The sequence below is a fragment of the Hipposideros armiger genome, unplaced genomic scaffold (genome assembly GCF_001890085.2).
Source record: "Hipposideros armiger isolate ML-2016 unplaced genomic scaffold, ASM189008v1 scaffold_125, whole genome shotgun sequence".
Taxonomy (NCBI): Eukaryota; Metazoa; Chordata; class Mammalia; order Chiroptera; family Hipposideridae; genus Hipposideros; species Hipposideros armiger.
The window spans coordinates 992,110-1,006,027 of NW_017731475.1; the positions used below are offsets into that span (position 1 = coordinate 992,110).

Here is a 13,918-nt window from a genome sequence, read left to right on the forward strand (position 1 = left end):
CTGAAACCATGGATTTCCTTGAGTTGACCCTTCACTTTCAAATGTCTGCAGATTCATGTAAGTGCCTACTCTGGTGTTATCATTACAAGGTCAGATGGTATAAACTGCAGCCATTTCATCTGTGATCGTGTTGCTTCCAACACGGGCAACCCTAGGTAATGTGATCCAAGGTGAAGAGTAACAGGTTTATTCATATGTGTACCAGAGAATAGAATGACTAATGATAATCAAAGAAGCTTTGTGGTAAGTTTCAAATAATTAAATCACTTTCAATCATTATAATAATTTTTAAATTACAGCTCACTATTTGTTTCTACTCAAGTTTTATCAATGCTAAATGAATCTCCTGGTCAATACCAAATACATACAGCTAATAAATAATACAGCTAATAAATGAAATGGAGATGATATATATCATACATTAAATGAATAATTATATATAAAAGATGTTCATAGAGTCTGGAGATGTGTGATAGGATTGCTCAAAAGGAAGTATTCGTTGTAATCGCTTTGTAAGAAAAACACTGGAAAGATTATGAAGCCTCTGGTGTAGTGGGCTAAACAGTGGGCCCCAAAAAGATATGTCCATGTCCTAATCCTAAAAACCTGTGAACATTACCTCATTTGGAAAAAGGGTCTTTGCACATGTAATTAAGAATCTCTAGATGAGGCCTCCCTGGATTATCTGGGTGGGATTTAAATCCAATGACAAGTGTCCTTATTTATAAGAGACACACAGGAGAGACACAGGAGAAAAGGAGAAGGTCATGAGAAGCTGGGGGTAGAGACTGGAGTTATGCTGCCACAAGCCCAGGAATGCGTGGAGCTGCCGGAAACTGAGGTAAGCAAGGAAGGACTCTCCCCTAGAGCCTTCGGACGAACATGGTCCCGCCGACACCTTGATTTCAGAATTCTGGCCTCCAGAACTGTGAAAGAATAAATTTCCCTTGTTTTACACCACCAAGTTTGTAGTAATTTGTTACATAGGAAACTAATACACCTGAGGATTAAAAACCAGAATAGCCTTAGAAAAGGGTTTTCTGTAAGAAAAAACAAAAACAAAAACGATTAGATGACTCCTGATCTCTCCTTCAAAGCTAGGTTCCATAACCCAGAATCCAACATGCCTGGCACATAGTAGGCATTCATCAATGTGCTACATCATCCACATGAACATTCCAGCACTCTCCAAAGACTGCCTTTCCTAATTAATTTAGACTATAGCTGTGCACTAGAATTATCTTCACATATACATGCCAGAAGCCCTGAAAACCCTGGAAATTCTGATCCAGGAAGTCTGAGATGGAGCCACAGCATTTGCATATTTTATAACCTTCATAAAAGATGATGATATCCACCAAAGAATGAAACCTTCAACCTAGGGCATTCAGCAGCTGGGCTCACTGGCTGTTCTCATTCCAAAACCCTCTTGGGCTGCTAGGCAAGTGGAACTGTGTGGGGAAGGGGGCAGGGAGCTTGGGGCTGGAGGACAAAAATAAATGTTAAGAAAGCTAGACACACTTTGAGAACAATCTCCACCCTTATTCCTCCTCCTGGAGATGTGCCATTCATGCAATGTTTCTGGGTCTACACAGACTCCAAAGGTGGAGTGAGGGGACTGAGAAAATAAAGTGAAAACAGATTTGGTAGGCATATAACTGAAGGATAAAAGTATTTTGGGATTAAATCATAAATTCCATGTGGTAAAACATTTATACATTGAAGTATAAAATATGCTGAGAAAATACAAGCTTAAAAGGGAGCCATAAAATTTAATTCGATTATTTACTGAATGTCTGCCCCATGTCAGATACTGTGTTAGGTGAAGGGCCTCTAATGATGAATAAGATGATCCCTCCCTCCACTCAAGGACAAATCCAGGGCACTAGCAGAAAAAGCAAAAACCCAGCAGTTATAACTAATCTAAACCCTTGTGCCCAGACCTGATCTCAGAGGGACCATTGAGAACTTAGCCATTGGCTGAATTGATTTCTCTCTGAGGTCATGTTCAGTACAGAACTGATGTTACCAGAAATGAAAGTCAGTAGTACTGACTTTAAGAAGTTGACATTTATTAAATGTTAGAGGCATTTGTGGAAATTCTCCACTCCTGATTAAATAAAAAATATAGAAATTATGTTAAATGTTACTGATTTGATTAACAAATAAAGCTGGAAGATTAGGTCTCTGGCACTTCAGGGACTTCCTTAGTGAAATACCAAGCTACAGTACTAGTCAGTCCTTTGCAAAAAGGGACTGTCTGATTTTTAAAAAAGAGTGCAACTGTGCCCAATGTCATTAATACATCATCAATGTCACTGTTAAATTAGATGGCTGACTTAAGTTCAGAACTATAATAGTCATTAGTTCATTAGTACTTAGTAACTCTGGCTCGAAACACTTGCCCCAGAACCAGTGGCCCCAACCAAGATTGGCATACATTCATTCATTCATTTAACCAATATTTATGAGCTCCTACTATATGCCAGAGACTGTGCAAGGCGCTGAGGTTGCAGTAATGAACGCAGTCTTGGCATCAAGTGGAACATATCTTTAAAATGTTCCATCAAGTAGTAGACATCACCATCAGTCACAGTACCCTCCCCTGGCAAGCCCCTAGACTACTTAAGGATCTTTCTGAACGCGCTATACTCATGATACTATTACCAGTCAGAGGTAGAACAGAAGATGAAACTCACTGGTCATCAGATGCTAAACAAACTACACTGAATCACATATGGATCCCCCCAAAGTCTTATTGCCTTGGTTCACGTCATGTTCTGTTTCTGTCTTTCACTTCCCTTTCCTCCCCCTCTATGAACATCCAAACTATTAGGTTGTCAGAAAAGTCATGACGCATTTTTTGCAACAAAAAATAGAAAAAATACGTCATTACTTTTCCAACAACCCGATCACTCTTCTGAAGGTACAGCTCAAATGCTCTGCCTTGATGTTCCCCCCCATTCAGATAGAAGTTCCTCTTCCTCTGAACCTATTTCTTCCTTTTTTATGGTATTACTAAAGTACATGCCATGTCTCCTACATATGCACCTTAAGGATAAGAAATATGGCTTGTATGTCTTTGAATGCCTCGTATTATCTATCATATAGCTTTGCAGATACAAAATCATGTTTTCTAAGCACTGGTTCAGTTAATTATGAAAGAACTTAGGATAAGAGAAAACATATCTCTTAAGTAGAAAAGCTCACTGTATATGTTCAATGAGAACATATCACTTCTGTTCTGGTTATCATGTTGCATTTGCAACGCAAATTACTCATAAGGTTGTATTTACATAAAAGATGAAATATTATATTTGATGTACAGAAATGAAACTCCAGTAGATTCTTAACCTGAGTCATAGACTCCTGGTGATTATGACACCCGATACTGTATACGGCATTTGTGTATGTCTGCATAAGTGTTTTTCCAGGGAAAGTGTTCAGATTCTCAAAAGAGGTTGTAAGAACTAAAATATGCAGTAATTGACTGATGCTGACAGAGATGTTGATGTAGTTGTTCTTACAGTAATGTCAGAATGGCATGTTGGGAAAGGGAAGGACCCCATTTACTGCTGTTTCCAGGTTTACATCTCTCAGAATGATCCTGGAAATCTCCAAATTGTTTTTCCTACGTTTACTGTGCCCACAAAATAAAGTAGGATAAATAAAGTTATAAACAGAGACTTAGCTTTTTTATAGCACATAAACTTCTAAGTGACCAACAATATCTATTAAACTTCCACATTTTCTGAACTTAATAAACCTCTATGAACTCAGCAGTTTTTTGATGTTATGTACTTTCAGGAAACATCTTCTCCAAAAAATTCAAATTAAAATACATTAGCTGATGTAAAGGTATTTAGATTAGTAATTAATAGTACTTTTTTAACTTAGGGAAATATAAACAAGGGACAAGGAAAAGAAAATGCACATCCTTGAGACAAATAGTATTATTGAATTCATATTTATTTAAAACCATACATGAGTTTCTCCATGAGTGTGAATGAACTGGTTCATATCATAGCCATATTTACAGATACCAAATAACTATAACTAACTTTTGTCCACAAGACATACTGGATCAAACAATGTGATCAATTCAAAGGTTATCTTTTTTTTAAAGAATTTAAGCTACAAATATGATTAGTCAGTCAGCTGCTTGTGAGACTCATTTAAAAAAAAAGTTTTTAATGAATCAAATGTATTACAATGAATTAGTGCAATCAATTCCAAATATGTTCCTCGCGGTATGTCAGAGGTAAGCAAAATAATATTAATAGATTACTAAAAAAATAAAGGATTTTTTTCTGAATGGTGATATAAAACATCATGGTGTATTATCATTATTTGACAATAGAAAATTAGTAAGACATGTTTCAATATTGACTTTTTGTTGTTCCTATAAAGGTATAACAAAATTCCCAACAGAGCAAGTAAATTATAAGTCCTAGAAAGTGAGCCATAAAGAGGTGTTCTCTTTAAGAACTGCAATTCCCGACAAATAATGTGTCTCATCTCAATGCATGAGAAAAGCATATTTACAATTCAAGCAGACTCTGTCAGTCACCAAGGAAACAACTCTCCGTCTGCTATAAGTATGGAATGTATGGAGATGGTAGTTGGGTGATGACACAGCCCCTTTGAATGTGTATAATTTTTAAAATAGTGACAATTTACTTGTTCTTTTCTATTTTATTGATTTACACATTTCAAATGTGGCCATCTTAATAACCAAATATGTACAAATATTTTAAAAGACAAAAATGACAATTCTATACAGTTTGAAAAATCAAATTTTAGACATGGTATCTTTCACCTAGTCCAATGACTAGAGACTTTCCAACACCAACAATATCAGGCACTGCCATCAGGCCAAACAAAGCCTCAGCACGACATCCAGGTTTACGCTTTTCCTTCCAAATGCTTTCATTTTTCTTTTAAAAATGTTTACAATTTACCTGCTTTTAAACTGGCAAGAGCTACATGAGCAATGCCTTATGCCACAAATCAAAACCTTTTCCTACCCAAAAGCTACTGTTCATTTAAGTCAATTTTACCACTCAGATTAAATTCAGATGTCTAGATCCCAGATACCTGGGTATGAAATACTAAAATCTGCCACGAGAAATTAGATATTTTTCTTCGTTTCTTTTAATATAACCCACTATATAATAGTGAACTAAATAAGCTTGTTTCATAGAAACAACTCACATTTGCCAATACAGAGCAAATGGTCTATGTACAGATATAACAGGACTGCCTAACTGACAGTGAGTGTTGCCGACCAGACTCCAAGTCCATGGAGCTAATATGGTGGAGCTCTCTGCTGAATGGACTTCCCCTTCAAGATACGTCGGATCTGGAATAGAAATGAATAGGATGTGTAAGGGTTTTTTTTACAGTCAAAGTACCATATTTCCTTCAGGGTTTCATTCCTTTCTTACATACTCTATACCACTCCTGTCAATTTGTAAGTAAGTATAAGAAGAAATATGCAACATGTCAAGATTTTAAGGTGAATTTTAAAAAAATACTGTAAGTCCTTTCAAAGCTTATTACAGATCTCCCATAATAATCTTAAATAGAAGAGCATCTCCATTACAAATTATCTGAAGTTGAAAATCTCTTTCAACTTCACAGAAAGAAGACTTATATTCCTTCCTTTTCCTAATCTTTACTCTTGCTATTTGTGAGAACACTGAATACAAGGCAGTAATTATGGTATACGGCTATAGTACCTCACCTATCTTGAGGTCACCTTCAACAAGAATCCAGAACACCTTATATACAAACAAATAAATCCTAATACCCTTCAAGTCAAACTATCTTGATATCTAAGAATTCAAGCATTTGCACATAACTTTATGGATCGCAGGAAAGCCTGTAGGCTCATTCTGAGCCTAACGATTGATTTTATACTGCCATCTAACAAATTTTATTCTCTCTCAGCCCATAGCAGATTAAAAGCAACAAATAAGAAGAAAGAAGATCTGGGTAGGGGATGCAACTGATAGCTGCTAGAAGACGACACAATGACCGTAGAACAAAGGAAAAGACCCTCTCCACACACACACAGACACAAAAATACAGAAGCAGAAAGAAGTAATCTGAGAACATTAAGTGAGGAGTCAAAGGGCTCTCCCTGAGAACATCACTACATGACTGCACACCACAAACCTGAAATAGAAGCAAACACCAGGCTTAGGATTGCCATTTACTATTTCATGGTGGTTCCTGCCCCTGGAAGCTCTGTGAGTCTCCATTTTCTTAGCTGAACTCTTATACTGCAAAGTTTTCTTAACTATTACGAGGTATAATATATATGAAAACTTCATAAATTATCAAGAGTGTCATTTTAAGTTATAAAGAGCTCCACAAACATGGGTTCCTACAACATTACAGTGATAATGAGGGCTGTGACTCAAAGAAATGACTGAATTGCAGTCCATATGTTTTATTTTGTGATTATCAAAGTTATGTGATGACCTACCCATAGCCACAATCGCCCTCATGTACTCCAGGGAAAGATTTCCAACAAAAAAGGTTAAGTTCTTAAAAGATTCAGTTCTCATTAGCAAGAAAAGCTCAGTCATGTGAAACTATTCAATCCCCAAAGATAATATATAACCATATGATGAGTAAAGCATAACTTTTGTTTCAAGTATAAAACAGCTGTAGATTCTAAATTGCATCAATAACCCTCTCGTTTCTTATTTGGTAACAGTTAGTAGGTAGGAATAATTGTAACAGCTGATGTTTACTGAACACTCACTAGCCTGGGAGTATCCTGAATGCTCTACAGATACTGACTCATTTAATACTGACAGACAAAAATACTGACAGAACCTGCCTTAAGAGCACCAGCTGGCCTCCGCCCTGCACAACCTCATCTCCCTTTATGTTCCAGACCAAGTGCCTGAAAAAGCATTTCCTGTCCCTTCTATGGCCCTCACCTGCTCTCCCACAGGGCCGTCAGGAACCAAATGCACTGGCTGTTCGTTCTCCAAGTTCCGAGTACTTGGGTCGGCTCCCTTCCTCATCAACAGACGGACTGCATCCAGCTGTGTCACCCGATACTGCAGGCTGGCAGCAACATGCAGGGCAGTGTTTCCATTGTAAGCCTGAGGACAAGGAGATGAAATGACACCGTCAGGAAGGGAGACTTGCATGAAAGCAGCTCGAAAGCTCAAAGGTCATTCTGACTTGTGCAGTTACTGAAGCTTTCTAAAATTACCTTTGCATTCACAAAAGACAGGCAACTGGGCAGCTCCAAAAAGAGGCGAATGAGTTCCAGATTGGCTTCCTCAGCCGCCAAATGCAGGGCTGTGCGGCCACTTTTACGATCCTTGTCAAAAGCAAAGAGGAAGAAAAGCATGAACATCCGGACACCATGCCTTAATGTTTTTCACCCAGTCTCTCAAATGTCTGACTCACTCTTGTGGACTACTTTGAATGCACCCTTCTCCACAAAGCCTTCCTTAAGCCCAGACTAGATAGAATCTCTCATTCCTCTTAAATTCCCTATTAATTTTCCTATATTACGCTTATCAGTCTACCCTTGCATACAGCATAAAAGGTAGAAACATAGACGATACTGTTTTATCATGCATTGTAATACGATACAATAAACCCTGTATTATGTAATCGCCTGTGTTTCCAGACTGGTAGCCACCCTGTAGACTTATAATTAGTTTTATCTCTCAACTATTAGACAGTAAGCTGCCCAAGGACCCAAGAAGCTTATGATGTAAGCATTTTTCCTCCCAGAGCCCCTAACTCACTGCATTGTACACAGGTGATACTCAGTAAATAAACCTCAAAGTTGAAAAGCATAAATTATTTTTCTGTTTTAAAATAACAGGTTAAATCTAGAGCCCACAACGATGAAGCAACCCTTACAAAAAGCACTATCTTGATTATCAGTATATGAAAATGGTAGTCAAAATGACAGTATCAACAGCAATTTTTTTTCTTTTCAAACAAAGATTAATTTATTTCACAGCTAAACGATCTCTTGTATAATAATCTAAAGATTAAAAGCAAATCAAGAAAGGCAGATGAGATGATCTTTTAAAATCTAAGCTTCTTAACTATCCATACATTGCTACTCAGCTCCGTTAATTTAAAAAGAGGGAAAACAACATGTAATCTCTTCTTGGGAACAGGTGTTTTGCTGTAACCACTTTTCTCCCCTATCCCATCTCTAAACTCTTCTGTGAATTTACCTTGGCTTCCACGGCTGCTCCCATTTGAATCAGACACTTAATGGTGTCAACCAGACTCTTGTTCCTCAGTAAAAGCTCCTGAACTTCAGGTGAGTGAGGCTGTTGGTTTCTCTGGAGCTCGTGCACCACAGCATTATGGGCCACGACCGCACAGTGTAGAGGAGTCAGGCCTAGAAAATGTGTCATAAAGCAGTGGTCAAGCATCCCATCAACTCTTTCAGTTGTCTATAATTACAAACCCTGAGGATGGCCCCTCACATGCCCTACAGATGGGCTCCCCAAGAACCAGTGAGGCAATATGAATAATCCACGCACTGGGTCTTAGGGCTAATTGCACCTATAGAAATGTTTTAGCTTGAATTACCTCCCTCCCTCTTGGTATGAAACTAAATAGGCTCCTCTCTATAAATGGCTTCTCGCCCGATAAAGTGTCACATGCTTACCATCATAGTTAGTGGCTTCAAGATCCACAAACTGATTGCTCATTGCAGCACCCTTCTGAATTGCCTGCAAAATTTAAAAAGAGGTATCTGTTAGCATATGACCAGCTTCACAAATACTTATCTATTAGTATTCCAAGAACTAAGCCAACTAACTCAAAAGCGATTACTGCAACAGACAACCCACAGCCAACGTCTAACATCCAAGCCCGATCACTTCAGCCCTGTAATAATGGAAGCCTGGCTCACTCCTCTTACCTGCAGCACCTGCGAGTGACCCTTCTCAGCACAGACATGCAGAGGGGTTCTCCCCCAGCAGTCAGTGGTGTTCACCTGGGCCCCAAGGTTCACCAGATCCTGCACAATGAGGTGCTGATTGGCAGCCACTGCCACCTGAAAGGCACTCTGCGCATTCAGAAGAAAAAAAAAAATGTTTTAAAACATTTAACACTAAAACAAGGAATATGAATCTAAACCAAAACTGAGGGGAAAATCCACATAGAAAAAAGTAAATCCTACTAATAAGCAATAAGATATTGGAACACGAGGAAACTAAAATAAACTGAGGGTGCAGCTTTATTATACCCAGTTAGTCTTGGGTCAAATAACTACAAAGTTAACATTAATAACTTCAAGGCTGATGGTAGCAAAGAATCAACACCACAAAGTTAATATTAACTAAACTCCCTTGGAACTAGCTCTGGAACTATCTACACATAAATATGAGACGAGCTGTCATTCTCTTCACCATCTTTTGCCATTTCACTGGGTCAAAGTCCTCACCTGACCATTGTGCTCTTTAATATCCAGCATGTGAAGCGCATTCATCTTTCTTGCAAGGACATAGGAAAGGGCCCTTCTCCCTTGGGCAACAGCAATATGGAGGAACCTGAGAAACAAGGAAAGGAAAAGATGTGAATTACTTCTATTTTGCCAAGTTCATCTTTTTTAAAAAAAGAAAAGATTCTTCTTTTAGCGTCTTCCTTGATATGTTGGTACACTCAAATGAAACATTACAGAGATAATACATCTGAGTTGCAACAGGATGAGTATGAGTTAGGCTGCCAGAGATAAGAAGAATGCCAAGCACCACACTGATCACTTTAAATCTATTAATTTTAATATTCGTAAAAACTCTAGAGGGAGATATTATTGTTTTACATGTCAAGAAACTGAGGCATGGAGAAGTTAAATAACTTGCCCAAGGCCACAATGTCTGAACAGGTTAAGTATTCAATCTACAAATCAACTCACAGTTGATAATGACCAGCAAACCATGGTCTGGTTTTTTTCTACAGATACAGTCTATGCTGGCCTTTCAAACCCAACTATTCAAGGACGACACACATATTTTTACTAAGTTAGAGCAGGTGATTTGTTCAGCCAGAAAAATAAAAGGAAAGCTCTTTCTTATATTAGCTATCACTGAACAGCAGTTTATACCTACACTAGTCACCGTACTAGCCAAGCACTTACTAAAGTCTAACTGGTATACCCAAGAGAGATTCTGTGCCTACTACATGCAACAAGTATGATTTACCAAATAAGGTACATGAAATAAAGGGCGACTCACGTGTCACCATCTGCATCCTTTGAAAGAAACTGGTCTTGGGAGATATTTGCCAATTTGCTTTCCTCCTGCTCTACTTGCCACTGAAAAAATGACTTCCCTAACTGTGTGGTGTTCATTGGACTTCCGATGAGATTCTGGAATGGCAGTGAAGTGCTTAAAGGGACAGAGCCTGCCTCATTCCCTAGCATGGCCTCATTAGCACTGTGTGGCATCATGCTGAAGTTTTGCAGGTGGGCGTCGTTTTGTTGTTGAACACTGGGGGACGTCTGAATGGGAACAGCAATATTCTCACTTTCCCCATGACTACTTAGAAGGGATGCAAAACTTTGATTTGGGCAGAACTGTGGTTCTTGATTATCAAAGAGGTTTGCTTCATAGTTGGGGGACTGGGAAGCTCTGGAATAAGGACTGTATTCCAGAGATGGGTTGTGGGTGTAGTGCTGTGGCTGCTGCTGCACGTTCTGGTTCTGAGGATACTGGTACATGGAAGCCTGATCCATCATGTGTGGGGAGCTGCTGATTTGGAACGACTGGTATTTCTGAGGTGGAGAGAAGACCTGGCCTCCATGGAAGTCCTGACACTGCTCTCGGGGAGAGCTCTGAGCGACCACCACAGGGCTCATCCAGCTAACTTGGACAGTATTTAGGGAAACCGGGCTGCATTCATTCTTGATGTTGATAATGTTCTGAAGCAGATCAGTGCTGCTGTCCTGTTTGGATTCATTGTGGTGAACATCTTCCATGCTCTCCACGGGCGTTGGTGTTTGAGGTGGTGTCTGAAAAGGAAAAAAAGTAAGTTGCACACTCCCAAAATTATACCAGAAATCATTTCTGAAGGGTATTCAGAGGAAAATAGTGAGATACTTACCAAAAACTGGGTATGTGACGAAGCTGGCCTTTTGCAAGTTGGTCCATCAGACGACTCCGGTCCTTTCCTTTTCCCACTATACGATACTGAGTTCATCAATTCTATACCCAAGATAGGAATATGGAATCTGTCATCATTTTTTTTTTTTTTACAAATTTTATCCATAACCACGCTACAGTATTTTACTCTAAAGCCCCCATAATGTCATGAATAGAAGTAACTTTTTACCTGTGAATTGCTCTCTGTTCACACCTTGTGTCTATAAGGAAAAAAATGTTTCCAGATTAGTGTAATATTAAATAGGCTCCTGCTTAATATACCTCAATAAACAGACTTATCTCTACCACTCTTTACAGCTTACCATAAACCTTTGATGTATTCTAGCAATATTTACTTTCAGCTTTAATTTTTATTCAACTTTGCAACTTCCCCTATTTTCACTTTCACCTTAGTTCAACTCAGGTCAAGATGAAATTAATAAGGCCATTTGAGTTTCCCCTTTCTAGTCAATATGTTCCATTCCAATTGAACCCCAATTATTTCCTTGCCCCCAATTTGCCTTCATTTATTCATTCATTAAATTTCTCTTGTGCACCTACCAAGCGCCTAGCACTGGGCTAAGTGATAGGAATACAGCAGACAGCAAGATACATATACTCTCCGTCCTCTGGACTTTGTGGTCCACAAAAGACTTCCTGGACCTAGGTCAGCAGAGAATAGTAACCCTGACAGACTAATCTCCCTGCCACCCGACCCAAAGCAAAAAAATAGACGCCACCTTAAAATCGTCCACAGCTTGGCCAGAAGCTTTCTGTTTATGACTTCGGATGTGCAGCAGGAGTTCTTTCACTGAGTTCTTCACACGAACACCTTGAAAGGGTCCTCTTTGCTGCCTTCCAAACCCCATATGGGGCTCAACTGTTCAAAAGAAAACAAAACATATTCCAATTAAATCTCTTCATAGATACAAATCTCAATAACCTCAAAAGCATAGCTGTCTAATGTATAAAGTCCCTAATCACCAGATTGCAAAGCCTTTCCAACTCGCTCTGGTCTATGGCTTACTTGTCAGTCCCTAGTCCTACTTAAGGTTCTACGTTCCTGATACCTTCCTCTACCAGGCACCCTAAAGAATTAAAGCTCATAAAAATATGGTTCAGGGGGTCTCCAGAGCTAACAATGAGCCCTAATTAAGCCTCTCTGTCTCTCAGCCCTATCCCCCCATGAAACAGGACTCCAGGTTTTGCATTCTGACTCTCATAAATCTATAACTATTCTTAACTTCTGAAAAACTTGGGAGATCAATGGATAAATGCTGAATTTATAGCTTTTTAAACAAAAGGCTTTGTGTCCACATAGAAATTTAAAAGTCTATTAATCCAGCCACCTAAGAAAGCACAAAACAAACTTGCTCCAAAGATCTCAATGTACCAAATCCTAACAATTAACAGTGTTTTAGATTTCTTATTTATTTCACTCAGATCAGCTATGCCAAGAAAGGTGGTTAAATTCACTGAGGTTAAACACATTTACACACACACACACACACACACACACACACACACACACACACACACACACAGGATTTCCCCTCACTGACTGTTTTGGGGATTGCTCAAAGAGGCCTTCTAAGTGAAAAGGAAATATGTAATCCCATTTCATATTTAAACTTGAAAACACACTTTAAAATGTAGTCTATGAGTACAGCATTACGCTTCTGACCACTACTGTGTCACAACCTCTTGGGATGAGCTGAACAGAAAGTAAACATGCAAAAAGTTAGGAAATGAATAATTCTGCCACTCCATTGGGAGGGGAAAAAATTAAGAAGCTATGACAAGAAACAGTGCATAATTTGAACGTATATATCATAAATATATGAGGGAAATAACTCAACGATGAGGCAAGTTAAATAAGTTGGTTTTAAGTCTAAGTTTAGGGATCTCTTGCCAAAGCCTAACACAACATTTCTCTGGAATGACAGCAGTTAATGAATGATTCAACGTCACAAGGAGAAAAATTCAGTTTCAGAAATCCCCTACAGCTATGTGGTAAACCAAGAAACTAGCAAAATAGTTTCAGCCAGATAAAAGCCAAGTGTAGGAGAAAAGGATCTAAATACATACACACACACACACACACACACACTTTGCATTTGCTCCCTTGACATACAGGGAGCACCTTATACAACCCAGTGGCTTAAATCACTTCTTTAAAAGAAAATGGAAAATCAGTTTTTAAAAGACAACGAAAACAGCAGTGGGTGGCAGTGGGGAACACCTGAGAGAGACAGTCCTGAAAGCCTGCTGACTAGATTCTCCAACATTTGACATCATCTAGACGTTCTTTAGTCTACCCACAGTGGCATCCTGTTTTCCCCCAAATTATGCAACTCGGTTCATTAAGAAACTAACCAATTCGCAACCGAAGAAAGGAAACATTATGTTTTCTTGCTAGATAAGCTTATTCATTCTTAAGAACACAGAACAAAAACAAGACGGCAAAATTCTGGACAGACCCGAAATTCGCAAAAAGCAGAAAGTAAAGGCATAAACTGAGTTAGTTTGCAGTCCAGCCTCACCTTACATCTTAATAACATCGGTTTCTTTCCTATAGCAATGAAATCCTTTTACTTAAAATTTCCACGTTACTCAGGAAGACATAAATCATGCACTTCAATACGCTAAAAAAGCCACAAGAAAAAAATTACACCTACATCAGATCCAAAACCTCGCCATACTACGTGAACTATAGCTTAACAAAGCTTTTTAATAAAGACGAAAGAAAATCTAACATGGTTCATTCCCAC

At 38.7% G+C, this 13,918-nt stretch overlaps 1 protein-coding gene across 2 annotated transcripts in view; it reads right to left on the reverse strand.

Annotated features, from left to right (window-relative positions):
* Window positions 1-3,951: 3,951 nt before the first annotated feature.
* NFKBIZ (NFKB inhibitor zeta) overlaps window positions 3,952-13,918 on the reverse strand; it is a 29,961-nt gene continuing 19,994 nt past the window's right edge. For both annotated transcript variants that reach the window (XM_019648375.1, XM_019648374.1), the window contains 11 exons: window positions 11,888-12,027; window positions 11,338-11,368; window positions 11,110-11,210; window positions 10,242-11,017; window positions 9,452-9,557; window positions 8,927-9,073; window positions 8,672-8,735; window positions 8,229-8,398; window positions 7,238-7,348; window positions 6,957-7,124; window positions 3,952-5,362 (listed from right to left, as the gene is read on the reverse strand). In XM_019648375.1, the coding sequence (XP_019503920.1) occupies window positions 5,309-5,362; window positions 6,957-7,124; window positions 7,238-7,348; window positions 8,229-8,398; window positions 8,672-8,735; window positions 8,927-9,073; window positions 9,452-9,557; window positions 10,242-11,017; window positions 11,110-11,210; window positions 11,338-11,368; window positions 11,888-12,016 (1,857 nt within the window). In that variant the 5' untranslated portion in view covers window positions 12,017-12,027 and the 3' untranslated portion in view covers window positions 3,952-5,308. The remainder of the gene's footprint in view (window positions 5,363-6,956; window positions 7,125-7,237; window positions 7,349-8,228; window positions 8,399-8,671; window positions 8,736-8,926; window positions 9,074-9,451; window positions 9,558-10,241; window positions 11,018-11,109; window positions 11,211-11,337; window positions 11,369-11,887; window positions 12,028-13,918) is intronic.